The 27,705-nt window shown below is 38.8% G+C and overlaps 2 protein-coding genes across 2 annotated transcripts; one reads left to right on the top strand and one right to left on the bottom strand.

Annotated features, from left to right (window-relative positions):
* Positions 1 to 1,727: 1,727 nt before the first annotated feature.
* Positions 1,728 to 27,699, bottom strand: LOC136241339 (importin subunit beta-1-like). Its single transcript, XM_066032531.1, has 23 exons — positions 27,514 to 27,699; positions 27,232 to 27,290; positions 26,659 to 26,892; positions 26,461 to 26,610; positions 26,334 to 26,410; positions 26,210 to 26,285; positions 26,101 to 26,160; positions 24,127 to 24,216; positions 23,968 to 24,078; positions 23,823 to 23,924; positions 20,965 to 21,136; positions 20,060 to 20,112; positions 18,641 to 18,832; positions 16,758 to 16,894; positions 15,733 to 15,880; positions 15,612 to 15,680; positions 14,384 to 14,531; positions 10,650 to 10,840; positions 10,459 to 10,602; positions 10,292 to 10,400; positions 10,128 to 10,242; positions 9,855 to 10,013; positions 1,728 to 1,987 (listed from the first exon to the last, which is right to left on the bottom strand). Coding segments are annotated over exons 1-23 (2,652 nt in total). The 5' UTR covers positions 27,569 to 27,699; the 3' UTR covers positions 1,728 to 1,986.
* On the top strand, positions 4,406 to 8,270 carry LOC136241338 (uncharacterized). The gene is made up of 3 exons (XM_066032530.1): positions 4,406 to 4,544; positions 4,597 to 5,006; positions 5,460 to 8,270. The coding sequence occupies exons 2-3, from the start codon at positions 4,826 to 4,828 to the stop codon at positions 8,000 to 8,002; spliced, it is 2,724 nt and encodes a 907-aa protein (XP_065888602.1). The 5' UTR covers positions 4,406 to 4,544; positions 4,597 to 4,825; the 3' UTR covers positions 8,003 to 8,270.
* Positions 27,700 to 27,705: the final 6 nt, after the last annotated feature.

Below are 27,705 nucleotides of genomic sequence, written 5' to 3'. Positions count from 1 at the left end.
TATAGTGCACCACTGCAAGTTCCAAAAGTTTATACTTTACTTTCAGATAAACGTCATGATGTCCACATCTCTGTATCTGTTGTCATGGCAATGATCACAATAATCCTGTAATTTCTATATTAGTGATTTAAGTTGTGAAATAAATATAATTAGCTACCTTTGGCAGCTCATAAGCTTATGTGTAATTAAGTTATATAGCAGATGATTTTGTTCAAATTTTTCTGGGCTGGGCTTTAAGGAGAATTTAACTCTATGACATTTTAAAGTTTAATTTAAAGCTAAAATTTAGTGAGTACAAGTTCATATAAAAATGCTAATCCAACAAGTGAACATGTTACAATATAATACTCTCAATAGCACCTTGATGTATTATTTTGAAATACGTCAAGCAATTAGCCAATGAGTCTTTTCCGCAATTATGTCACAACACAAAAATGGTGAAAAGTGTGGTGGCTGTACAGAGAGCCATTGGAAGGAAAACAAAACCAGACTATAGGACTATTTGAGAAATACAAAATTGCGTGCCCCTACATAGGAAGATAGTTAATAAGTCTCACCAGAGTTCTTGTGCTTTCTTCATGGGGGAACATCTTGAAACGTTATCCCTTCTGTACAAAGCATTCCTACTCGGCCCCCACACTTTCACCATTTTTGCATTATCTTTGAGTTGTGACGCAATTGCAGAAAAGTTTCATAGAATTAGTATTACACGTACCTTGACAAACAAGTGTAATACTAATTTGATTGGCTAAAATAGTGTGATGTGTTTCTATTGAAAGTAAATGTCCAACTTGACAACTAGTGTTACACCATAGTGATATATGCCCATAGCAACAAAAAAAGGTTGCTAAGGTAAACATCACTTTGAGACCATAGCAACAGTTGCTAAGTGTGGTTGGTCCTTTGCAGTAGTTATCTTTGAATTTCTGTTGCTTAGTAACAGTTGCTACGGTTGTCAGATTAATTTGTAATAGGATGGATGGCTGTAGTATTCAGGATTAATAGTTCTCACATTCTAAACAGGAAGGAAATATTCGCCTCGCACTATTTTACTCCTTCCACAGCCATCCTATTACATAATGCCACATTATGTAAAATATAAACAATAATACTGCACATCTCAGATACCCCAAATATGTTAAATTGCTATAAACTCAAGTTCCCATATTATACACACTTTAGTATATTGTAGTGATGGAAAGTATGTGAATGAAAATATTAGTTACACTAGGTGGAAGAGAACAACTGGACCAGTTACACATGACCACTGTACAGCCAGTAAAGTACATTGAGTAGTGTAGTATCGTGAAGAGGTACTGCACTAAGCCAGAGTTGTGAACTTGCTGAGGATAAAATGTAAAGCCATACAGGTGATTACAACATTTTGTAACTATAGGCTGGCCAGTTAATATAATGGTGTAACCACCAGCAACAATACTACCACATCAGCCTTCAATGAAAAGTTCAGAATTTGTTCAGCTTTATTACTCAACACGTTCCACTAGTTAGCAGACAACTTATTACAATCTTAGTAAAGTGAGTATGTTGGATGTTCCAATAGGGAATACTCTCAGGTGAGGAGTCCTTTCCTCTTGCCCACACTAAATGTGTACTCTCCAGGCAGTAACATACACACAATATCACAATAGATACTACAATCACTTATAGGTACTTCACAACACCAGGACAGACAGCACACGTTTAATACTCGACACAGTGAAACATGATATATTAAAATATATTACTCATTCACACCCACAAACTCTCGTACAACATATGTTATAAAAATTAAGACAAAAGTGACAACAATTGAATAATGTACTATAAATGAATTGGACTCCTAAAATTCGACAAGAGAAAACAGTTACTATAATTATGCAAATTTTCTTCCATATAAGGAAGGTGATAATGGACAGGTAATCACAAGCCTCTCTGTCTCTCTCGCTCATTGTAGTAATGTGATGAATTGCGTGTAACTGAATAATGTCTGTGAAACAATAAAAAATACAGCAATTATGTGAAATACAAGAAATATGGCAATATATGTGAAATAAATACAGCAATAATTACGTGTGGTTTCATCCAGGAAGATTTTTGTACTCTAGAAGCTGAGTGCTGTATTTAACTCGAGACGACACCATCATGCTATTTTTTCCATATTGCATGAGCGTGGCATTGCTTTAACTAGTTTAAAGGACTTTCTGGTCGTCTTTGTTTGGAGCATTCATTTTGTATTTGTAGACTCAGTTTTCAGCCATCAGACAATCAGTACGTGTCTATATAGTAATGCTGAGCAATTCACTATCACAATAGATATTGAAGTATTATTCACAATACGATAATATCACGATAATTATACTTTGAATGATCTTCAGTCAAGTTCCAAGTATTCAATACATACTAAACATGTTAAGTATAATTAACACCATCATAGATTACTATTAACACCATCATAGATTACTATTAACATCATCATAGATTACTATTAACACCATCATAGATTACTATTAACACCATCATAGATTACTATTTGCTTGGTTTTCTTGTAAGTGCATCAATTAGGTAATTAGTTGCGTGGTTGGCCGATATTTCTATAATTTTTGTTACAGCTTTGCAGCCAAACTTTCCATGATAAAGCAAGCCAAGTAGTTATAAAACAGCTAAGCCAGCTTCTCAAGCAGCATTTTTAGTGGAATTCTAGACCCTTCACTAAGTGATCAAGTAATTGCATGGGCGGCTGATAAATATATACTTTATAGTCTTGCAATCAAACATTTCACGAATAAGCAAGCCTAAAGAGTTACAAAACAGTTAAATAAACTTGGTAACAATGTTTCTAGTAATCTTACAGCAATATCGTGATAATAAGCTGTAAATATCATTTAACTGGTTACGACAGTATGTCTGTACCCTGTATACTTACTTAACATTGCCCCCCCGTGCTGGGTTATTGTTTTTCTCGTTTTGTCGGCACCACACCCTCGCATTCCAGCCCTTGGCGCACATGACCTCGACAGGCTTGGGTGAGACACGTGGGCGTAGGTGCCCACTGTACCCAGCACTAGTCACAGTGTACTCCTTCCAACCTAGTACACTGGAAAACTAAGACCAAATTCTAGGGGTGGGAGAGAGGTGGGCCAAAACTTCACACCACTCCTCGTGTCTCCTCGCTCTTTGCGCACGCGTGTTTCTAATTCTTCCGCACCCTCACATGTGACTAGTGTTGCACCGATATCCAAATTAGCCGATTATTCTGATAACCGATATTAAGCAACAGAATTAGCCGATACCGATAACCGATCCGATATACACTAATAACACTAACACTCATCCTCATCATTATTAAATGGCTCATATTAGTGACATAACCATTGATATACAGCTCATTCTAGGCTAAAATGTAAAGTTAGATGTATACCACAAGTAAAAGTTACTCATGGTAAACAGGTTTTAAGTACATTTTATTACTGCTATACAGTTGAGACAAGTGGCTGGCACTACATAGAAACCTAAAAACCTCAGTTTATTGTTGGGCATGGCCTAAACCCTGACAGTTGGGAAGCATTAAAACCCGGAATACGGAATAACGGAACAGCGGAATAAGCAAAATTTACAATACCAACATTTTACTATTATTTATATCCTTCTATAGCATTTATACGATGCTCACCTCATAGCAACTCTGCAATCGCGATGACTAACACACGAAGGCGATCCTAAGTAAGTTAAACTACTTTCTAATACACCCGTACCACGCAAACACAACTATTTACGTGGGATGTATGCGTAGTAACTCACGTTGCTGCGAAGACGACCATCATGGCTGGTCGGGTTGTGTAGAATGTCACCGTGAAGACTAAGGTGCGCGTAATAACAATGTTAGGGGCGCTTATAGTTTCTAATTGGTGCCTACCCTACTACAGGATGTTCTTAAAATAGAACATCACTGCGCATGCGCTTGCTGAACATGATTGCATGCTTGTTTTAACGGTGCTTACTCGTGTGATGGAATCCTTGACGTGTACTGTATCTTCCAGTTCTGAGGCTAGTTACAGATGCCCATAGTACTTTTGTATGTGTCCTTTTATGGATTGCAGGGAGAAGAGATAATTGTACTTTCATCAGAGTCGGAGCTCAGTAGTGCGAATTGCTCGCCTATAAAAAAGAGAACAAAGTAAGTTTTTTATTGTAATGCACTGTCGTATTAGAGTCTTATGTCATGACTTAACCGTGTCACTGATCTGATGAATGTTTGGTAGGATATGTACCGTATAGGTGAAAATTTTCGAGGGATGAAACTTTCACGAATCTGTTTAAAACACGAGTTTCAAGTTTTACGAAAGTGTAGAAATCTTTTGCTAAGGTAATATATAGATCAACTTCAACAATTCACGATTATATGTTCACGAAGCTGTCATTACTCGCGAAAGTTTCGTCCCTCGAAAATTTCTGCCTATATGGTATTACTAGCTATTAATTAATTCCCGTATCTATTTATGTAGAACAGACATAAAGGAGAATGATGACTGCGTCAACGAGTTCAGGTATTCAGGCTTACAGTTGTACATAATCTCTTACAAATGTTTTTTTTTTCAGTGAATTAGAGTTTTATGGTGGTAACGAGCAACTGTCCATATATGAGAACATTCCTACAAGCCGTAAAAGGCTTTATTCAGCTACAGACATTGCTAAGATACTGCTAAATCCCAAGCTACCAGGGTCTAAACAAATCTGTACTACGGTACCAGTGAGTATTGAGAGAAATGTTTCTTTTATTGTTGATACAACTAAACTGGAGGACACAGCTGACATCCTTTCTGACGATATGGGTGCTTGGAAACACAATGGAGTTGATACTGGATATTTCAATGTTTCAATGAACTCCAACGGTATCTCTGTGGAAAAGATAGAAGAGCCAACTTCTGATCAAACATACACAGTAAAACGTGTTTATCGTGTACATGGCACCAACCGATCATTGAAGAAATTGACAGCCTACATATTAGGTAAGTCTTTTGTATTTTCAGTAGCTCGTGTATAATTAGCAGCTGTTATTACTTGTTTAAAAAGGCCACAGCTCTATTTTGTCATTATTGGTATCAACTACACATTATGCTTTTATGGCACTACCTTAGGTTAGTGGTATAGATTGGCTAAATTCCTTTTCAAAGTCCACCCCTGCTTAACCAAGCATATGTTACAATAAGTGAATTGTAAACAAAGGTGGTAATGGCTACATAGACCCCATGTTTAGTAATGCAAACTCTGGCACCATAGTGGCTTGTGAATACAAAGGACTTTTATTCGTGGTGTTTTCTTTTGTGCATGCACATACTTCAATGTTCCTGAGAATGGGTTTATAAGACACACTTGTCACCAACAACAATGTTTAAATTGTATTTAATTATTCGAATGTTATAGTGTGTGTGTAGTTCTGTATTAATCGTTTTCCCTTATAGATCCCGCTGAGAAAGTACACCCCCTCGTGCTTGTCACCTACAAATTTGATGGTGTTCCAGAACACACTGTCCTTGTTCGTCCACATGGTAACTGCAAAGAAAATAAACCATATCGTAGGACTATGGAAAGCACAAAAAAACTATTGACTACCAAACTTGAGTCACAATCACCTAAAACAGCTGTCAATTCTGTTTATGAAAGCAAGGGAGGGATCCTTAAAGCTGGAAGTGCAGGAAAGTTGCCCCGGAACCGAAACCAGGCTTACTATTTGAAACAAAAATTACAACAGCAGGAAATTACAGATTCAATTGGATTGGGGTTGTCACCAAAATCCACAAAAGGTATCCATGACATGTTATATATAGTGATAGAGCAATGTAAGAAAGCTGAAATTAGTGATAGGTTTGTTCAGGATGTAGTGTGTGCCCCAGAGCCAATGGCAGTTCTTGCCACAGAGCAGCAACTGATAAATATGGAACGATTTTGCTGTGACCCTTATCAGTTCTCTATCTTTGGTGTTGATCCCACATTCAACCTGGGAGAATTCAGTGTAACACCAACTGTGTTTAAAAATGTAATTTTAGAAGACACCAAAACACACAGTTCTCCGATTGTGTTGGGTCCGTTGCTTGTTCATTATCACAAGACCTTTCGTACGTACAATTATTTTTTTTCAACATTGATTGGATTACGATCATCCCTTAAAAGTGTACAGGCTATCGGTACAGACGGAGAGAAAGCCCTAGCAGATGCCTTAACTGAAAACTTTCCACATGCAATCCATCTCCGGTGTTTCCGTCACCTTCAGCAAAATGTAGAGTCACATCTTCGTGAAAAGCAATTCCCATCAGCAGTGATCCGACAGTATGTTAAAGACATATTTGGTTGGAGAGACCATGATACTGTTTATGAAGGCCTTGTGGACAGTGTAGATGCTCAGTCATTTAATTCGCAGCTTCAGCAACTTCAGAATGAATGGGATGAGAGAGAGAAGTTGGCATTTAGTGATCGTGTGGAGCATACTCCTGGTTTCTACACATGGTTTGTTGCAAACAAATCTGAAGATTTCTGTAATCACACTTTGCGAGGATTACGAGAGGATGTTGGGCTTGGCTCTCCACCTACACCATTCTTTACAAATGCAAGTGAGTCTGTAAATGCTGTATTAAAAGAAACTGTTTCCTACAAGAAGCAACAGTGGCCTATTTTTAACAACAAAGTAAAGAAAGCTGTTGAAAGCCAACAGGGTGAAATGGAAAAGGCCATCATCAGCAGTGGTCAGTACCGAATATGCCAAAGGTACAAATTTCTTGTTTGCTCTGAGGATACTTGGTTTAGGATGACCAGTAGTCAGAGGCTTGTGCTTATTAAAAAGTTTAATACATGCAGTGTTCGTGTTAAGAATAGAGCAGTTAGTTCCACTGAGCAAGCCAGCAGTAGTAGCAATACAGAAGAAGATGCACAAGGTTGTGTCACAGTAGGCAATTTCAGTACCTGTGACGATGACAACATCATTTCTTTATCGCACAAGGCTATTGCCGATACTCGTGTGCCACAACCAGTTGCTGAAGGAATTTGGAAGAAAGCAGAGATGCTTGTAACTGAAGAGAATGCTGTGGTTGTGGCACCTGGATGTGGTGTGAAAGATAAAATGGTGAAGTCAAAGTCTGGCAGTGCTCCTCATCTTGTTAAAACGACTGGTAACTGTGACTACAAATGTGATGGTAGCTGCATGCAATTCAAATCTTTGAATATATGTTCTCATGTTTTAGCAGCAGCCCATGTCAATGGTGATACTGATGGGTTCATCCAGTGGTATCGTAAGAACTTTGGAAATCGCTTGCCTAATTTGACTCAGATAGCATCACATGGTATGCCTGCTACCGCTGGGAGGAAAGGTGGGAAAGCACCTAGAAAGAAAACTGCTCCTCGTCCAGTTTTGACTTCTGAGAATCGTGTTCCACTCCAGACCATTCATATCGTTAATAATTCAACAGCAGAGAGTCAAAATAACGCCATCACTCAAACACATGCTGGTGTTTCAAGTTGCACCTCGCCACCGTATCCATCACAACCATCGTTTCCTATGCCACTACCAATACCGCCGCCACCATTTATGTACAATCCCCATCCTTACGCAAGCCACTCCTATTCCAATAGTCAACAATTGCATCAGCCGCATTTTCAGCCGTATTCTGGTGTTGGACCTGCTCCTCCTCCGCAATATGCTGCCTCAACTCCTGAGTTTACAGTATGCTTCAAGTTTGGGAACGTAAGTGTTTGCTCAGGTTGTCGTCAAAATTTCTTGCATTCTGAAGATGTTTTGATACGACATGCTGAATTTCGCTCATATAATAGTCCTGTGACTGGTGCTATGGCTTCAAAGTTTGGTAACGTTTACTACCATCCAAGGTTTTACTGTGTCACAAAGAAGTGGCCTGAATTTACTGCAGCACAGCTTTGTATTCCACAAGAGATCATGGTACATCTCACTGTTTTTCACAAGAGTTTACTAGCTCAAGAGTTTGGCATCAACTTTTAATGAACTACATATGTACATGTTCATCAGATTTTTTATTCTTTGTTTTTCAGGTTGTACTTTTGATTATAGGTTTTCGTTGTACTTTTATCCCACAAGAGATCATGGTATATCTCACTGTTCTTCACAAAAGTTTACTAGCTCAAGAGTTTGGCACAAAGTTTAATGAACTATGTTCATCTGATTGATTATGTTCTTTGTACACTGTGTTGTTCAGGTTGTAGCTACTATGACTAAACGTTTTCGTTTTTGTTGTACTTTTTATCTTGAAAATATGGTCTTAAAAGCTAATAATATAGTGAGCATGGGGTGGGCGCTTATAAATTAGAAAATATAAGAGCTCCATTAGCACACCTAAAATATAGGGTTTGCTCATAGATAATAGACGCCCCTAATAATATGTGCACCTCGGTCTAAAGTATTAGCACCTCCTAAAATATTTCTTTGGAAAGTAGTGACATTCTACACAACCCGACCAGCCATGATAGTCGTCTTCGCAGCAACGTGAGTTACTACGCATACATTAAATACAAAACATATAGGAATTATCGTATTTCTTCAACTGTGTGCTCTTACGTTGTATGCTACAGATGTGTGATGTTTATCACTATACTGTCGATTTTATGTGATCGCGTATTGCTTAAAGAATAAATCCCACGTAAATAGTTGTGTTTGCGTAGTACGGGTGTATTAGAAAGTAGTTTAGCTTAGTTAGGTTGTTCTAGAGTGGTTAGTTTTGTGCGTATTCTATTTAAAGATTGCCCTAAGGATCGCCTTCGTGTGTTAGTCATTGCGGTTGCAGAGTTGCTACGAGGTGAGTATTGTATAAATGCTATAGAAGGATATAAATAATAGTAAAATGTTGGAATTGTAAATTTTGCTTATTCCGTTGTTCCGTTATTCCGTATTCCGGGTTTTAATGCTTCCCCTGACAGTTTATTATGGGCATGGCTTGTAGTCACCGCTAAACCATTAACACATAACTTAATTAAAATGCCAAATAACTTATGTCTAGCCTCCCCCACATCATTATACTACACAGCGCAGTGGAGATTAACATCGGCCTTGATTTAATCAAAACCGATTAATTGGCTAGTAGCCAATATCGGCCCGATACCAATTATTGAACCGATTATCGGTGCAACACTACATGTGACCCTTCCTCGTCTGCGTCGACATGCCCTCTACCTGTCACTAGTGAAAACTCCGATCATCCAGTTAACCTGAGTTAAACTTCGTCTAACCCTCATATCGTGACAATGATTTTTTAATCGCGAGTATCAAACTATCGATATTATCGCTCAGCACTACTATATAGTACAAGTTTGGCAATAAACAGATAGCATCGTTTTGGTTACTTCTGGTGATTTACAATGTTACACACATGATCAACAATGCTGCATTTTCCATACACGGTGCTGTACAGAAATAATACCACTCATTCATTTGATCTTTGCCCATGTTAAGTGCTTTAAATAACTAAAGCCTCTACAAATATGGCAGTGAGAGGGTAAATTAAGTGACTGGATTTGTGAAAAGGTACCATTTTCACACACAAAATTTGACCCATTATTCGAACTTTGAAACTTCATAACAATTTTATCATTGCATATAATCAATTGGCTGAAATTTTCCATGTGTGCAGTTAAAGTATCTGGCTGTATTAGGAGTATCATTTTGCTTGCTGACATGTAAAATGTGTGGTAAGGATACCTTTTTGCAAATCTGGTCACATATAACAACCAGAAATACACCAATATTAGAGGAAGTCACAAATAACACCCTGATGGTCAACATTGCTACTATGCCCCCCCCCTCACACACACACACTAGTGACATACACTCTTTGACTCACTATGTAGTATTTAACTTTTTCAGTTCCTTCAGTGCCCACAGGGACATTGTTTTAGTTCGTTGGCTACGGGACTGTTTCCCCTCATTTAATAACTTCATTACACCTGGTTGATTATTGAGTACCTCCAACATTGCCTTGCCAAATGTGGCAAATAAATCTCTATAGAAACAAGATCAGTGATTGATCATATACATACTGTAAAAATACTTGAGTAACTATGGCAACACCAAACATCATACAACACACACACACACACAACAATACAGTACATACCCTAATAGTCCAGCAGCAATGGCTACATTACTATCAGTATGGTCATCATCTACACCAATAAATCCGATGAAGGCAACGATGAATGGCACATGAGGTCCTATTAGTTGCACATCCGCTGTAACAAGCGATGATAACACATTAAACAAATAATTTAGTAAACTAACGATTGTAGTTCTTGGAGTCAGGACCCCTTAGTCCCTGTACAATACCAGTATATGCCTCCAGACAACCATCCCTCAATTCATTGAGGTAATCCACTAGATCATAATCCATCTGTGATGTAATACAATGTAATAATCAGATTATGTGATCTCAGTAGAGGGGGAAGTACCTTATCCACCTGGTACTGAGAGGCTTGTTGTAACAAGTTTAGTACTGGTACGAGGTGTTTCTTGAAGTTGGCACCAATAGCAATAGCTATGTCACCAAATGTTGATAAGATAAATGTCTTCACAGCTCTGTTCAGATCCGGATCCTACAGTAACTGTGTTAACATCTAGCTAGTCTAATAGAACTCCTAACCTGCAAGTCTTCCATTAACACAGTCATGATATCATCAGTGTAAGGAGCTATTGCTGCTTGTAATGATCGGGACAAATCACCGACTAATCCCACTGCTGCATGACACACTTGATATTCAGCTTTGTTCTTCAGTCCAGCTAACAAGTATGGCTTGAAGTTGTCCATGTACTTGAGAAACTCATTGTCTATCACTAAACAACAACAATAACAATAACTACTCCAGTCCACACCTAGGCTACCATATATTCACTTAGTTAAATGCCAAACATGTAATAAATATTGATATATAGGAATATCACGATCACGTATCGCATTATTACACTGTTACATGACAAGCTTAGAAACTGGAGCTAAACTGTTAAATTGCACATTTCTAAAACTAGGCAGTAGGCACCCATGCAATTGACACTATTTCTTTCCAGCTAAACAAGCATGTATATAATTTAGTTTGTTTGTTATTATTAATTTTGCTAGACAATATATTTTGTGCTTTGTAATTCGATAATTATGTTGCTATGCACTGCTAAGGAAGCGTAATTCAAACAAACCACACATCTTGTCAACTATTGTGTTTTCTACCACAAGAGAAAGACTTGAGGCTACCCTTCATTTTTGTTCGCATTAAGTACAGGACATGCTCCCTTTCACCTCAAAGAATCTCATTATTCCTGGTAGCCTACGAGGCTAGATACACCATTTTCGCTTGCATAGCCCATTGTAAAAGGCATTCATAACGTCTTCAGGAGTAATTCACTTCACTCATATTTCAAACTGACACAAATTAATCGCCTCAAACTAAAGCTTGCCTGGGAGTTTAATCAGGTGTTATATGGCTTTCATCTCTCACTTACTAGCTGCCTTTTGCACACAAAATTTTGTTCACGTGAGTGCAGAAAGCCAACAAATATACAAACATACACTTATACAAACAAACACACGTTTTTCAGAAAAAGATTTCAGCAAACTAGGTGTATGCCTACAGCCAGCCTTTGGTACACCTGGTTTAAAAATTATCTACTACAGTGGAACCTGTCTATAATGGTCACCTTGGGACCAGATATATCTGGCCTTTATATACAGGTGGCTGTTATAGAGAAAACCTGTATAAGGTGGTCAGCAGCATTTTAGTGGCTATGGCCGTTATAAATGAGTGATTATTATTAAGAGGCTCGCGCCAACCGCAATGCAGTAATACTTTAGTACAGAAAGGACAAGGTGAGCTTGTTATGAATGTTGGTTATAGCTATTGAATACGTTTAAGCAATGAAGCCTGATATAGATTATATAGTATTCATTGAAAGGTAGGAAGTGTGATAATTGTGCATTAATTGAAACGGTGCCGTAGTGCCAGACAGTTGGCTTAACAAGCCACCATAAAAGGTAGCGACCGCTATACGAAGGAGAAAGTTATGTATACAGTGATTCATAGGCGAATTCTTGGTTGGCCGTTATACGCGTTAGACAGGTGACCGCTTAATGCAGACAACAATGCATACATTTGTATGGGAAAATATTTGGGACCTCGTGTCCATGGCCGTTATGCAGAGGTGACTGCTTAATCCAGGTGACCGTAACACAGGTTCAACTGTATATACCTACTTTTAAACTTAATAATTATCAAGGTTGAAGGTCTGTGATTTTACACTATAACAGTGTAGCTGGGTAAGCCTGGTTAAAGCTAGGGTTGAGCGTTATTTAATTTGTGACATGTGATTATTGCATGAATTATTTAATGTAATTATTGCAATATTGCGTTTGAAAATTGAAACACAACTACACAGTTAGGAAAGTCTGTGATGTCAATAAGAGTGCTTGTTTTCACTGAGATTTAATTTACAAAGCTTAATAAATTAATCAACTGACATGGTTAGTTGGTATGTACAAACTGTATCAAATATGAGGCTCAGAATAGACACAAATTAGACAAAAAGTACGATGAGTATTGCCTATTTAATAGTTAGACACCAAGACCAAGGGAACTAAGCGATTTATGATTTAGTAACGCAGGCTGTAGTGTCCTGAGCGCAGCTAGGGCGTTACTAAGGGCCTGAGGGGTTACTGAATTTCTTAGTTCCCATGTCTAATGTATTTAGACTATGGTTTAAAGTATGTACCTTTATAGCCAGAGCATGAGTGTGGGGTGAAAGAGCAATGCAGAACAACGGAACGGTTTCTTCCTGAAGTCTTGACGGCACCCACAAAAATAATTATTCGACTGGTAACCAAAGTAACATCTAGAGCTACAGTACATATGCCGTTTAATCTACTATTTGTCCAGAATTATTTGTGGAACACGGAGAAGAAGAGTATTACAGTATTATCAAGTACTGCAGTGTGCCTTTCGTGTTATAATTATTTATCAAGTACAAAATTGCTTGAGGGCAGGTGACTAAGTGATTTAGTAAACCTGTAAATGAGCCATACCATAGTCTAAACAATAATATTACAAAGGCTAAATGTGTGCAATAATTGTGTTGCAGGCACTTGAATAAGTGATATTAACAATTTATTGAAATATTGCATAAACCTCAATGCAATGGATGCTAATGGAGTAATAGCTGGTACTTAGCTATAACAATGAGATTGCACCTTGTGAAACATGGAAAATTGGAATATCCATAAATAGTCACTTTACCTAACTTTTTAATGGTAGTCCATACCACCTGTACTGGTAGTTATAGCAACCCCTGTAGGATGGGACCACCTGTATTATTGGTAGTTATAGCAACCACTGTAGGATGGGACCACCTGTATTACTGGTAGTTATAGCAACCACTGTTGGATGGGACCACCTGTATTACTGGTAGTTATAGCAACCCCTGTAGGATGGGACCACCTGTATTACTGGTAGTTATAGCAACCCCTGTAGGATGGGACCACCTGTTTAACTGGTAGTTATAGCCATAGATATACTAACGCTTACCGGGATTGGAAATGGAAGTTGCGCATGCGATAATTTTATATAGAAACTATATAGTGGGCGGTACATCGAAGCTATCCGTGTTTCCCTCACTACTTCCGAGTGTGGCAGACTGCTTCGTACAACACATACAACAGAACTTTCTCAAAAGTATTAGAGTATAGAAATAGCCAGTATTTTAATCTCGTCACTCAGAGTTGAAACTGGAGTTGTATTACTGTATCACCAGTAACTAAGTGTATAGCTGCACAGGAACACACCTAGATAACTAGTGAAGCATAAGTTAGGCCATTTTTGGGCTATTACAAGCTGTGGCAGTGCTTTGTGTTAGTCCAGTTGTAATTGGCAAACCGTTACTTTTCAGTATGTCATAAGATGAGACTCACTGTTTCCTTTTGGTACATGCATTGCCCAGACAAAGCAACAAATCATTTTGAAGTTTGGTGTGGTGACTCGTAATTCCTTCCTCTATGTGCTCCTATTATTGATACTACAACATGACACTGTATTTTCTACTTAACAGCAATGATTCTGGACCGTACCTAACACCATGCATAGTACAATGAGGTAAAATATTACGTCAGGCGAAACACGAATACCTGTAACCGCAACTTCCGTTTTCCAATCCTGGTAAGTGTTAGTATATTTACAACCCCTGTAGGATGGGACCACCTGTATTACTGGTAGTCATAGCAACCTTAGCAGGACAGGACACAATGAGACATTTAGCAGCATCAAGCCCTTGAAAGATCAAATCAATAAACTATCTTGTTTTACAGTGTACATCAATCATATTACTCTAGATAGTGCTCACCCTCTATCAGTGCTCCAGCAGTCATTAGAGCATCCTCTTGTACGCCCCCTGTTCTGCCGGTACTTGTGCCAAGCATTTGTAGTAATGTGGACACTACTGTGTCTGATAACAACAGAGCATCTTGACGGCTCAACTTCCTTACCAAGCTCTATAACATCATATAACACTGGATGGTTTGGTATGTGTATTGTACCATGTACACCTGATTATTCAAACTACTCTAATAGAACAATCACCCTAACTGCACATAATATTATGGTGCCTGCATCCATAAATGCCCAAATTTTAAAACACCCATAACTTTCTTCTAGATAAACATTAATACATCATTTTTGGACACCAAGTGGAAACTTAACTTATAACATACTTGAAGGGTGAGGTCATGACACACCCCCTGGAGGCATGGTTGATTAAACATCAAATATACATTTTGAGAAATTTCTGTGCTACCATAAATCTCAAGGTGCTATCCTTTCTTGTACAGATTCCCTTCCTAATCACACAACTTTTCACAGAAGATATTTTACATACTGAACAGTAGCCTTGATTTATAACAGTTTCAGACACATTCACATCATTTTTATAAAAAAAAATTTTCAAGCAACATAATTTATAAAGCTACTGACTTACAACAAAGATCACAAGAATTTCAGTAAAATGTTCTTGAATCTCACAGAGATATTTATCTAACACAAGACAGTGGTATAGAAGTAATTGCATAAAGTTTGAAAGGTATTTTTCCTCTTCCATCACACGCGTAATTAACAAGATTCATTTTGGATCGATCACGTTTTCGTCTTGCTCCGTCATTTTATTAAGTTGCAATCACGTGATACTACATACTGCATGATATGCCATGACGTGATGAGTCTTTTGATGTTTATCCCAGCACTGTAGTGTAAACGGGGACAAAGTTACACCAGGTTTTCTAAGTATAAACAAAGAATTTAGTTTTTAAACATTGTTTTAATACCTTGCTACTGTTCAAGAAAGAAATCTTTGGTACCGCCGCGATCGCCAATGTATAAGGAATAAAATGGCAGTTGATTCGTGGAAATAGTGTAAGCGAGTGTTAAGTTATAAGAATTTGAATGGAATGGTGTAAAATCTAATGTGCAAGTCTTAGGCATTTATGGATGCACACAACATACTACTCAACAGAGAGGGTCTACCCACCAAACAGGTTAACAAGTTCTACTCACCAAACAGGTTAACAAGTTATGCCTACCTGTAGAGCAGCACAGAGTAGAGACTGTAGCTCACTTAATTGGCTTCTCTCGTTACTACTAACTTGACTCTGTATGGTGGACACACACACTGACAGATGGGCAACACAACACTTCACTCACATCAAGTTGTACTGCTTGTTGTAGTCTACCCATTACAATGTTAGTTGTCTCACATATCACTTGATAACAATCTTTAGCACTGTGTTTGATCAGGCTCATGAGTGCCTCATAGGCTGCTGTTCTTAAGTTGTTCTGGCCACCATCAGCTCTAAAAGATCACAAACACTTTGTATATGACACACTTAGGGATTGTCAAGCAGACAGGTGAATATTGGTCCTATACCACGTCAGTCTGTTCAATGACAAAAAGGTGCTTTATAGTAATAAATTCTGGGGATATGCAGGATTACTCTTACACCCACCATAATGAAATTTTAAAAGGAACTAAAAATGTGCAAAGCTTTTGCAAATACACAAATCAAGGTTTATCTCATGATACATTAAGCGAATCTCTTAGAATTATAGACTTTATAATGATCTTTTTTATGTAGGAGAAGCTTTTAACATATACTTGCTACAAAGTGTTGAATTATTTTGTTTCCTTTCATGCTTGAACTGTTACTCTCCTGGTCGGCCATTAAACCAGTCACACACCTAATATATCAGTCAGCTGATGATGAACAAAATGGTATAAGAAACTCTGAAAGGATGAAGTAGAACTGAGTCATGTCATATTATCCATTGTTATGTGACAAGAAAGACAAGGAGATAATTCTTTTATTGTTTCAAAGTACAGCATGAAGTTTTGGGTTCATCAAATGTGACAAAGGATGGATGAGACCATTTAAACTGAAATTTTACGGTAAGCAAAATGATGGTAGTTTAAGAAGTCCTTGCACTATCGGAATTTGTACAGACAAGCATAGAGTAAAAGAATAGTGCTGCACTTTTAGTGCTTACTTTTGTAAATGATTGCTAACAGAGAATACACTCCACCCCAGTTAATAACAAAATACTCTAATAGAACAGTCTATTATATGAGGGTCCATTGTGCATGTTGTTTACAGTACTAATAGTCCAACACAACAGCAAAAATAAATACTTACACTACACAGATAAACACTGCAGTATAAACACAAACAAACCTTTGAGTAGCGTCCAACACTTTACTCATAAGGGCACTATAAAGAGGTGATAGACAGTAGGTGTCTGGCTGATCATCAATAGCATCATCAGGGATGTCTACACTGTCATAGGCTGCCTCTGCCAGTGATGATATGGCCTGTGGGGATTAGGGATGCAACAATACGGGTAAATACCATATTGCGTATTGCCTTCTAACCTATTTAGAAAGCAGCTTGTTACCAGCACTGACAAAAGAAGCACAGAGTCACACTAGGTAAGGTCCTTTACAGCGTGTTTGCTTGTGCCGCCGGCTTAGTGGCCAGGTTAGTGCTGTTTTAGTAGCTGTTATTTAGGTCCAAGGCTTGTTTACTAGCTAATACAAGCTGGTCACGAAGCGCCAAGCTTCATTACAACGCGACAAGCTGTATTACAACAGGCCACGAAGCGCCAAGCTTTATTACAACGCGACAAGCTGTATTACAACAGGCCACGAAGCGCTAAGCTTCATTACGCGACAAGCTGTATTACAACTGGCCACGAAGCAACAAGCTTTATTACGCGACAAGCTGTATTACAACAGGCCATGAAGCGCCAAGCTTTATTACGCGACAAGCTGTATTACAACAGGCCAGGAAGCGCCAAGCTTTATTACAACACAACAAGGTGTATTACAACTGGCCATGAAGCGACAAGCTTTATAACAGCTGGCCAAGAAGTGCCAAGCGACAAGCTGTATTACAACTGGCCACGAAGCAACAAGCTTTATAACAGCTGGGCACGAAACTACAGGCTTTATAACTGGCCACAGAGTGACAAATGTTACAAACAGGTGCAATAGCATAGCTGAAGTGTGTTGATGGTATAATGGCAGACAGTGCTGACAAGCAGACGAACGCAAATGTGCTTGCTGTAAACTCGCAACACCAGTAGTTTCACTGATGGCCACCTAGTTGTGAATGTGAACATTGTTGGGGTAACTGTGATATGCATCGAGCAGCTGGCTCTTTCGGTTGATGGCTAGATTGGTCAAGTGCTGGTATGGCTGATGAAGGTAAAAACCCAACTCTCACCAACCATACAACCACTAATTAGATCAGTGACATAGAAACTCTTTGAAGTGTTGCTGAATTTACCATAACAGTCTCACGTGACAAGAGGTCTCTAAATGAAACTTAGAGCCCTCACCTCAGGTCTCTAAGTGGTATTGATAACCTCATTAACTGTGTCAACATCAAAGAGAATTATTCATGCTGCTTTCTAAGCTTCATAAGATACAGCACGATAGCATTAGTGTCATGTGGTGTACACCCACCAGTCCTTATAATGGCCAACAGTTATTAAATAGGCATTACAGCAGTACTACAACCAGCACTGTTTGTTTAAGATATGTGGCTTCCAAAACATTAACAATTACATTCTGGTGGCTTTGATGCCCGCCACCCAGGAGGATGGCAGCTGAATAGGCTAACTATCCACAAGCCACAGCCCATTACAACCCTGCAATATTACACAATATATTGTAACACATCAATATATTGCAATACGCAATGTATCGATATGTTTCATCAGACATATTGTATTGTGATAGAAAATATTGCAATATATCGATATATTGTTGCACCCCTAGTGGGGATGTTGGACATAACACTCTACAGTCACACACACACACACACACACACACACACACACACACACACACACACACACACACACACACACACACACACACACACACACACACACACACACACACACACACACACACACACACACACACACACACACACACACACACACACACACACACACACACACACACACACACACACACACACACACACACACACACACACACACACACACACACACACACACACACACACACACACACACACACGCTTACCCAGCACACGTTAGTAGCTACTCTAGGTTCTGCAGCTAATCCATTAACTAACGTGTTTAGTAATGGAATGATAAACTGGTCTGTTAGCACTGCTGATGGAACATGTTCACAAATACGACCAATCACCCAAGCTGTGGTGTCCTTGACTTGTACTGATTCATCGTCCATTAACCGTAACAATGTCTCTATGGCCTAGAGTAATAGTACACTAAATAACATACTAACTCTATCATCTACAGTAATCACACAGAAACTAATAACACTTCACGATTCCCTGAGTATTGTAAGTATATAATTGATATACACAAATAGCTGTGCTAAAATGGTTTATGCCTACAAAGAACTTCACTTGTAAATACTCTCAAACTAAACAAACTAACTTTATAGCTAATGTGCCAAAGCAAGGACTTCCCATAAGCTATGCTGTAGCACCATCATTCATCTCTTGTTTCACTACTTTTATTGCACAGATCCCTACTTCGTTTTTTTTTTTTTTAAATTTTAAAAATACTAGTTTGTTTAGTTTTTGTTGTTGTTGCACAGCTAGCTACAATGTAACTTGTGACTGCTCTATTAGAATATCATACGTGACTGTTGTATTAGAGTATCTTGAGTCTGCCAAGGGGTGTGCAGCTAGCTAGACTAATAAGAGGTTAGGATCTTGTTACTGTTAGGACACATAATTAGGTTCTCATCCTCCTGGACTCAAAATACCAGTGTGGGAGGGCGGATTTTTATTTTATTTTTTACTAACTAGATAGCTGAATTAGCTAGTTAAAATGACTCAGAATGTAGTTTTCTTAGACTGCTCTGGCAAGGTACCAGCTTTAAAAGGTGCTGGATGGCTGCACTAAGTCACCAGTGGTGTAAAATATCCTTGATGAGGTAAGAATAACAATGGTACTGGCGGGGATGAGAAACTAATATTTAAGTTTATGTGGCCTAAAGTATATAGTTAGATTGTCAAGAGATGTGGTCTCCGTACTCTGTGGTTGTGAACCTATCGCAAACAGGATCCCAAACGTGAAGTTGCAGACATTTAGCTAGTATGCCTCATATAGCAGCGCCGGGACTGAAGTTCTTCTGAAATCCAGCTCTGAAACAATTCTGTGCCATCTAAATAATACGCTGTTGAAAGAAAGTGTTGATATGGAAAATTAACGTCTTGATATGGTTTTGCAGCCTGACTGAAGATAAAAGAAAATACAAGACGAAGAGGTCAGAACCCCAAAAGGCACATCCCACTGGTGAGTTTGTTATTGTGGTGTAAAATGGTGGCCGTGCGCTGCTTCGTTTGGCCTCTAGCCTTGCAACTGTGGTCGGTCAGTCAGGCAGGTAGGCAGGTGGAGACTAAAATTTATTTCACACACACACACACACACACACACACACACACACACACACACACACACAACACACCTGACCAATATAAGGTACTAATGAAGCTGGTTCAGGTCCTTCCAACATTGCACCTGTCAGCAACATCATACATTATAATCACACTGTAGTAGAACATGTACAACTCTTACCAGTAAACAAGTAGAAGCCCCTAATTTTGATCTATAATTTTTCCTTCTATTTATTTGTTTACATTTTTGTAACACAATTATAACTACTGAACCCACACATACCCCATCAAAAGAAGGAATGGCACCAGGCATGCCATAAAATTAATTTTGCATCTGAAAGTATGCCCCAACAACCAAAGTGTAGTGGACATTACACTTCATCTTCAGCTATGCTGTGCCCATCACACAGTGATACAGAACAGTATGATAGGTGTCTCTGCAATCACAAGGGTAATAAGCGTCCACATCCTCAGGGAAACCATATTGCACTACCATGAATCGACACCTTGCATTGTCAACGAGGACACAAAGGGAGACAAAGGTAAGTCTATGATGCGTGTATTGTATTGTACATACTGTAGTTGGTGAAAAAGAACGTCTTGGGATGGAGCAATGTCGAACAAAAATAATAAAGCCAGTAGCCTTATGTATTGTCAAGGGATAAACCATTGTCAAGGGATAAACCATTGTCAAGTTATTCTTGGCTAGTTAGTTAGTTAGCAGAAAATACAGTTAAATAGGAATTTTTAAAAAATTCTATGGAAACTTGTTGTTGAAAAGATCCAGGGTTATTCTGAAGACATTTTTAGGCTTGTCAAGCTGTTCCAAAGGAAAACTGAGGCTGTTTTTCAGGTGATTTTGAAGGGCAACAAAACCTAATGTACATGATGATGATGAGGTGTGTGGAGGTGTCTATATCACTGGTTACTATACCAAAAGGGTGCCATAAAGTAATGGTGTACACCACACACTAACCAAATGCATATACTGCAGCATCCCGGTATTTCCAGTCAGCATTCTTAATGTGCTCAGTGACAAACGGCAGGATAAAAGGGACAACAGCATCTTCTGCAGTATTGGCCATCAACATGAGGCAGACCCCAGCTGCCTTACAAGGAGTCCAATCCTCTTCATCATCAAACTCCTCCTATTAAGAACACGACTGCTAGTACAGCATGATCTCACACTTATCATCACCACACAAGTGTACAGTAAATACTAGAGCTGTGAAACTGGACAGAATACCATAACTGGTTACTGGAAAAATCATAACTGCCACTTATCCGGTTAATTGAAGTTAACAAAATTTAAGCTTGTAGTGGTCAAAGTAATAGGCAACAAGTCATTATATGTAAACCTGAATCCTACAGTGTGATATCAATATTGAAGAATGAAAAGAGTACCCAAACCATACATTGTTGAGTGAAAATATTAGGAATCATGAGAAAAAATTACTGGTGACTGAATTTCTAAAAATAACTGGTCAATTAAGTGTTACAGCTCTAGTTAATACAACACAAGAAATGTATTGAGAGGCTAATACGACACGAGCAATTAGTACCCCCCTCCCCAAGTGCTCACACACACAAGCATAGGTGGTAGGTGCTTAAGTATTTATATTGTAATCCCTAGTCATCTTGCTTGAAACATTCATCTTGACTACCTGGACTGCCTCACAATCAGGCTATCAGTGAGTGTTCATACAATCTACCAGCAGCAGTACCTACCCTTCAACTAAGTGATTGATATCCTGTCCTACATGCGGGTGATGAGTACTATATTATATTTAACCATTAACCATATAAGTATACACTCTATAGTGTCCATCCATTTAGCTCACCAGCTGTAGCACAATGCAGCATATATATACCTCTTTACATTTGATTATAAACATGCACCTGTACTTGCAAACAAAACAAACTGCAAGTATACAGTAACGTGTGTAGTTAGTTGCTGCATCATATGATTGTACAGTAAATACACAGTGTGAAGTTGGATTAAAGCTGTCAGCTTCAGGGCATTAAAGCTAGCTAGACTAAGGACAGGCCTGCAAATACCTGTGGTGTTCCAATGTTATGCCCATGTGTGAACTATTGACTTTGAACTGATGCCAGTTGCTATTCTCTAGCATATTCTGTAACCAGTTCACCTTGCTTCAAGCCTCTCACGTCAGTGATTCTTTTTTGCCTTTGGCTGGCTCACTCAAAAGATGTGTTCCTATCCCTTCAGTTATGAATTTTGTATGTTGTAGCATACGTAGTTCCACTTTCCCTCACTCGTAGCCCGGCTCGAAGTTATATTGATCTATTTTGTCTTTGGTTCATTCTAAGTTGTGTTCCTAATCCTGGCCTGCACTGCCCCTACCCTTCTCTAGAATTCACATTCCCGGTCGCCAAAGATACCATTCACATTCCTGGTCGCCAAAGATACCAAGCCTCTTCAGTCATAGATATTAAAGGGGCAATGCTCTATACTTCAGTCGTGAATTTGTGTTGCTTGGCATGGATGTTTTAAGAGACATCACTCCTCCTTGTTACTTCTTTACTTTACTGCAATTCACCTATTTACTTTTCTAGAAACTCTCTTTCATATCATAACGCATTGTTGAAATACTTCAGCACGCCACACGCATCCGATGTCAACACTATTAACATAGCAATGGGACTTCAAGGTAACCGCATTTCTGTAAATTCATGTTAGACTATGCTTCAAAATTTGGTCTGTTTGCCTTCTAGCCAAATTGTAAGGTTAGTTCATTAGCTATAGGCATGAATTCCATCATAGGATACTTGGGGTAGAGAGTAGGCCTGTGGATTTTGAAGTTAATTTCTGACAAAATGTGGGCATGGCGTGTGTCAGAAAACGTTGAAGCTTTTATGCCATAGTAAACTCTATCAGTAGAAATGGTCGTGTAGCTACCACCAAAGGGTGTGAATTATACCATAAATCAACTGTGTAGGGCTGCAACCACCATTTCATGTATAGTAAATAGTTCTGCTCGAAAAACTTGTTTATGAGCCTGCAGTAATGGCAATTTTTTGGCGCTGCTCAGCAAACGGAACATGATAGAAATTTCTATTAATGAACTCCCCGGTGCCAGTTTGATGGTGATTAATATACAGCAAATCCAGGATCAACCAGTGCTACTGTTTGGGAGTTAGCTGGATCACAGACAGACAGCATTTCAGCTTTATATAGATTTCTAGCCATAACAAAACTGATCTTCTTACTGCCATAAATTGGACCTCAAATTATTCAGTTGCTCACCATGTTTCTAATTAGATACTAACACAGTAATGTTAGTCACTACAAAATTATTATGACTAGTACTGAGCAATAGTATAGATACCAGTTAAGCTGGCTTAATAGCATTTTTAGTGGGACTCCACACCCTTCGTAAAGTAATTGACTAATTTCATGGGAAGTTGATAAATACACATTACTGGTTAGAGCCTTGAACCAAACAGAAAAAAAGGTTATACAACAGCTTAAATAAACATGTTAACAATGTTTTTAAACTAAGCCTACAGTGCGAAGCTGTTAATTATTACAACTAGTGTAGTTGGTTTGCATTTCATTTGGTTGCAAGATAGTAACAAACATCATATGAGCTATTGGCTGCCTACACAATTATGGTGTACATCATGTTGCTCATATTTGAACGACAATTTCTGAAATCAAAGTGTAATTATCATAATACCTCGATAGTGAATTTTCTACGGCACTAATTTTGACATGGTTCTGGTCATTTACAGGTGGTCATATTACGAAGGTAATTTTGTACACAAATGAAGTGACCCATGCTCTTACTGATTGTTACATCCACAACAAACCTGTTTAGCCAGCATTACCAGTAGTACTGGTACAAGATAGCCAAGTGCTCCTTTAATATAGAACTTGCTAGTGTGTTCAGCAGGTCTGCCAACTTCTTGTGCCTGTAACATACATAGTTTGGTGTGCAATTAATAGAGTAATCACCTCAGCGGCTTCAATAGCCAAGTCTTGTTCTTCATCACAGACTGTTGACCAGAACTCGACTCCTTGCAGTGCTACATTGTCATTATCACTTTTCATAGCCTCAAGGGTGATCTGACATGTTCACTGGTAACACATATACAAATGATAGTGACCCCTTACTGCAAATAATGCTGGTCCCATGTACTCCTCCATATACTGGTAATATAGTGACATCACCCTGACCAGATTTTGTAGTGCTGACACCTTCACCTGTGAATAACACATGAAAGTCAACACAACACTGTCAGGCAGTGTGGATAGAGGAAACAGTTCATAATAGCTACTACCATAGCCACAGAAGTCATATCGTGCTACTGCAGATTGCATTGTCAGCAAAAAGAACTGGGACACAAAAGCGAGCACAAAGTTAAGTCCATGATGTGTGCATTTTACAACGAAAAGGCACATGTCAGGATGCGATGTCGAACAGTGAAAAAAATCAAGCCTGTAGCCTTATGTGTTGTCAAGTTGTGCTAGACTAAAGGTGTCAGTTAAAATTCAGTTAAAACTACATGATCCCTAATATGTAGTACTGTATGTATATGTTAAAGCATTGCCACGAGTGCTATATGAAAAATAAAGCACGAGGCCAAGCACCAAGTGCTTTATTTTTCATGTAACACAAGCAAGGTAATGCTTTAAATGATTTATGGAACTTTCTAGCCGTGTAGCTTCACTATACACTAGGACTTGTAACTAACATGCGTTGCACGAATTATTAACAGCCTGAATGCGGTTTAACAAAATAAGTTCACCATAGTTTGGCATGGTAGACGTTCATCTCGTATTTTGGCAGGTTTTGGTCACAACCCACAATCAATTCTGTTGTGACACATGGTGAAGTATTTCTGTGAAATCTCCAGGACTTGTCCGTTTACTTTAACAGCAACACTACCTTCTCCCACCCATCATCAAAGCATTTAGGTATGTCAATAAAAGCAATCCAGTGGTAGAACTCATATTGGCTGGGGTGATTGACCACTCAGCACGGCGAGGGCTATTAGCCTTCACCGGCTTAGGTGATTAGTCGGACTGGTGTGAGCGCGCTGTGGGAAACTGTGCTTTATTGCCCACAAAGAGTGCTTTATTGTTGTACCGCAAAGTGGGCAATAAAGCGCTGTTTGCTCTAAAGTGCACAATAAGTATACATTAAGTGTTACACCAAACAGTGAAGGTACATCTATTATTTACTTGTGCTCTCACCCTCAGAACACTTGATTGTCCTAGAAAAGTTGGATTGAGCTAACTGCTGTTCTTACACATGGAGGAAGTAGAATGTTTAGGAGCATTATAACTCCTGAGACTCAAATCCCTAATATTAAGTTAATTACATGAGACTGCACATTACCACAGAATAATAAGGACATTTAACCTACTACAGGAGATTTGTTCTGCAGTTAGCCAAGATAACTAACATATTACTAATGGAGTATGATTCACCATTCAAACAGTTAGGCCCTGAGTGCCACTATATTGGCTTTGGTTCTAAAAACAAAACTTCGTCGTCAAACAGAGGTAAAACCCCACAAATACGTGTACTGTTTATACTAATTGCTTGCACAACATATGCTGCACTACTGAACTAGTGATGGGTTGTAGTGTCACCAGATCAATTACAGCCGGCGCTTATAATCAGCATATCGATAAGCACCTGGCACATATTGGTTTGGCAAAGCGAGGCTACCACTATAGTGGCATTCGCATTTAATGAACATTTTTTATTAACTTCAGGGCCAAAGGGTTAAAAAGTGTCTCATTAGTGACATATGTATGTTTTCACATCTTATTGTTTATGTTTGCCCCCTATCATAACATAATTATGGCACCATCACTCAGCACATTAACAGTGGTCTGGGTATTTCATTACTACTGCTATGAGCATAACACTCTTAACATGTTGGGTAAAGCTTCACTAGTCATTTCTAAGATGGCAACTATTCTGCAGGAGATGCGATGCCCCTGAGAACAGCCAAGCAGATCACACACACCATTACAATTTCTAACTATACTATTGAGAAGTCATTGACAGTAGTTCCCACACATCACACTAGCCGTTTATAGAGACCACCCACCACAGAGATGTCCCTTACTCACTTCAGTGTCCTCACATTGAGTACCCTCACACAATACTTGCATTATGTAGTGTCTCTCCGTCTGGTAATCGTCACCATGACAACATTGTTAACAGTAAACAACAACAAACTTGTTTCTCAAAATTAGCCCTTGTTAGCTCTAAAGCGTTCATCAGTGCTCTGCTAGCTGCTAGCCTCACACGGTTACTATGGTAACAATGTCATAATTACTCTCAGGCTAACAAGTTTACATACTTCGGTTCTTCCTTCCTCATCCCTTGGATAATGGCTGTCAATATTTCATTAGTGTACGTGGCCAAGAAACGTGTGTCCTGTTGAGACAATGAACATCATCCCAACATAATAAAATAAAAGAACTAACAATTTCTTCACAAATATATCCAATAGCTTCTAGAGTAGCTTGTTTAAGAGGTACAGTACTCTGAGGATTGGTGACATTGCTCAATAATAATGGGATCACGTCGTTCCATTGTTGGTTAGGTAACTCTGCTGCTGCAAGATATGCTACACACTAACAACAATATAATAATAACATCGCTTCTATTATATTCACACATACTTGAGCAGCAGACGATGTCGTAGATGACTCTGTGCCAAGTGCTGACACTGCTAAAGTCTTAACTTGCTCCCTTATGGCAGAGTCTATCTGTAGCCATCTTATTATCTGTTGTCGCTTAGTATCCGGGTTCTTAGATGAGAGGTAGTTCTTTAGCTGTAGACCAGCAGCTGTTCTAGCTACAGTAGAACGTCCCACATCAGCTAATACTGAGGCTAGGGCATGTAGGAAGGCTGGCTGCAATGTATAATATTATAATACCATCACTAGTAAGGCCAGGAAAAGTAAGACTGCCAGCTTCTCATTGACAACTTCAATTTGATGCAGCCAAAGTCATTTTTCATTATTCATTATGAAGGAAGTCACCCAAAATCACACAACAGCAAGCTATCTGTCACTACAAGGATTATCAAAAGCCTCTTAAAGCTTATTCTTACACTTCTGGAGCAGAAATAAACATTTTCTTAGCTGAAGTGATGCTAAACATCACACTACCACACAAAATGATTTAGAGGCAGCAGGGTGAGATGATGAGAAACAATGCATCAACTTTGCCTGGCTTAAATGTGTCTATACCAAGTTGGTCTGTGCACTCTGTTGTAGATACTGCTCAGCTTCATCTCGTACTTCTTTAGCTACAAAACGTGATCAGCAGTTGTAACATGGATTACTCCAACGCACAACACGAAACACACTACAGTGCGCAATAATTAGAACTCTACATGTGTCCACACCATACAACACAAACACCCAATAAAACAATTTCACTGATCATCTAGGATAACCAGTAACCTATACTGGCTATACGAGGAATACACACACACACACACACAATGGAAGTTATATGGTAAAACTAACTTGGTGAAATTGTGCCTTCCAAAATTGGAACTAGAGCATCCATTGGAGTAGTCATCGTTGTAGCGAATTAGAAAATATAATAACACAATACCGCTACGTGCTGTCACCTTCTACACTCTACCGACATTGTTCCCTCCTTTTAATCACGAGCATGCGTATAAATACACGAGGGGCTAGTGGGCAATATTTATA

The sequence above is a fragment of the Dysidea avara genome, chromosome 12 (genome assembly GCF_963678975.1).
Source record: "Dysidea avara chromosome 12, odDysAvar1.4, whole genome shotgun sequence".
NCBI classification, from domain to species: Eukaryota; Metazoa; Porifera; class Demospongiae; order Dictyoceratida; family Dysideidae; genus Dysidea; species Dysidea avara.
The sequence above is the reverse complement of the archived record's forward strand: the minus strand, read 5'-3'. Positions and strand labels throughout refer to the sequence as shown.

Coding starts and splice junctions, on each gene's coding strand:
- LOC136241339 (XM_066032531.1), bottom strand. CDS start 27,568: ATGACTACTCCAATGGATGCTCTAGTTCCAATTTTGGAAGGCACAATT. Junction 16,895..18,640: donor TAGCTACTAACGTGTGCTGG/GTAAGCGTGTGT, acceptor TAATCCCCACAG/GCCATATCATCACTGGCAGA. Junction 10,243..10,291: donor TGACTCCAAGAACTACAATC/GTTAGTTTACTA, acceptor CGCTTGTTACAG/CGGATGTGCAACTAATAGGA.
- LOC136241338 (XM_066032530.1), top strand. CDS start 4,826: ATGGGTGCTTGGAAACACAATGGAGTTGATACTGGATATTTCAATGTT. Junction 5,007..5,459: donor ATTGACAGCCTACATATTAG/GTAAGTCTTTTG, acceptor TTTCCCTTATAG/ATCCCGCTGAGAAAGTACAC.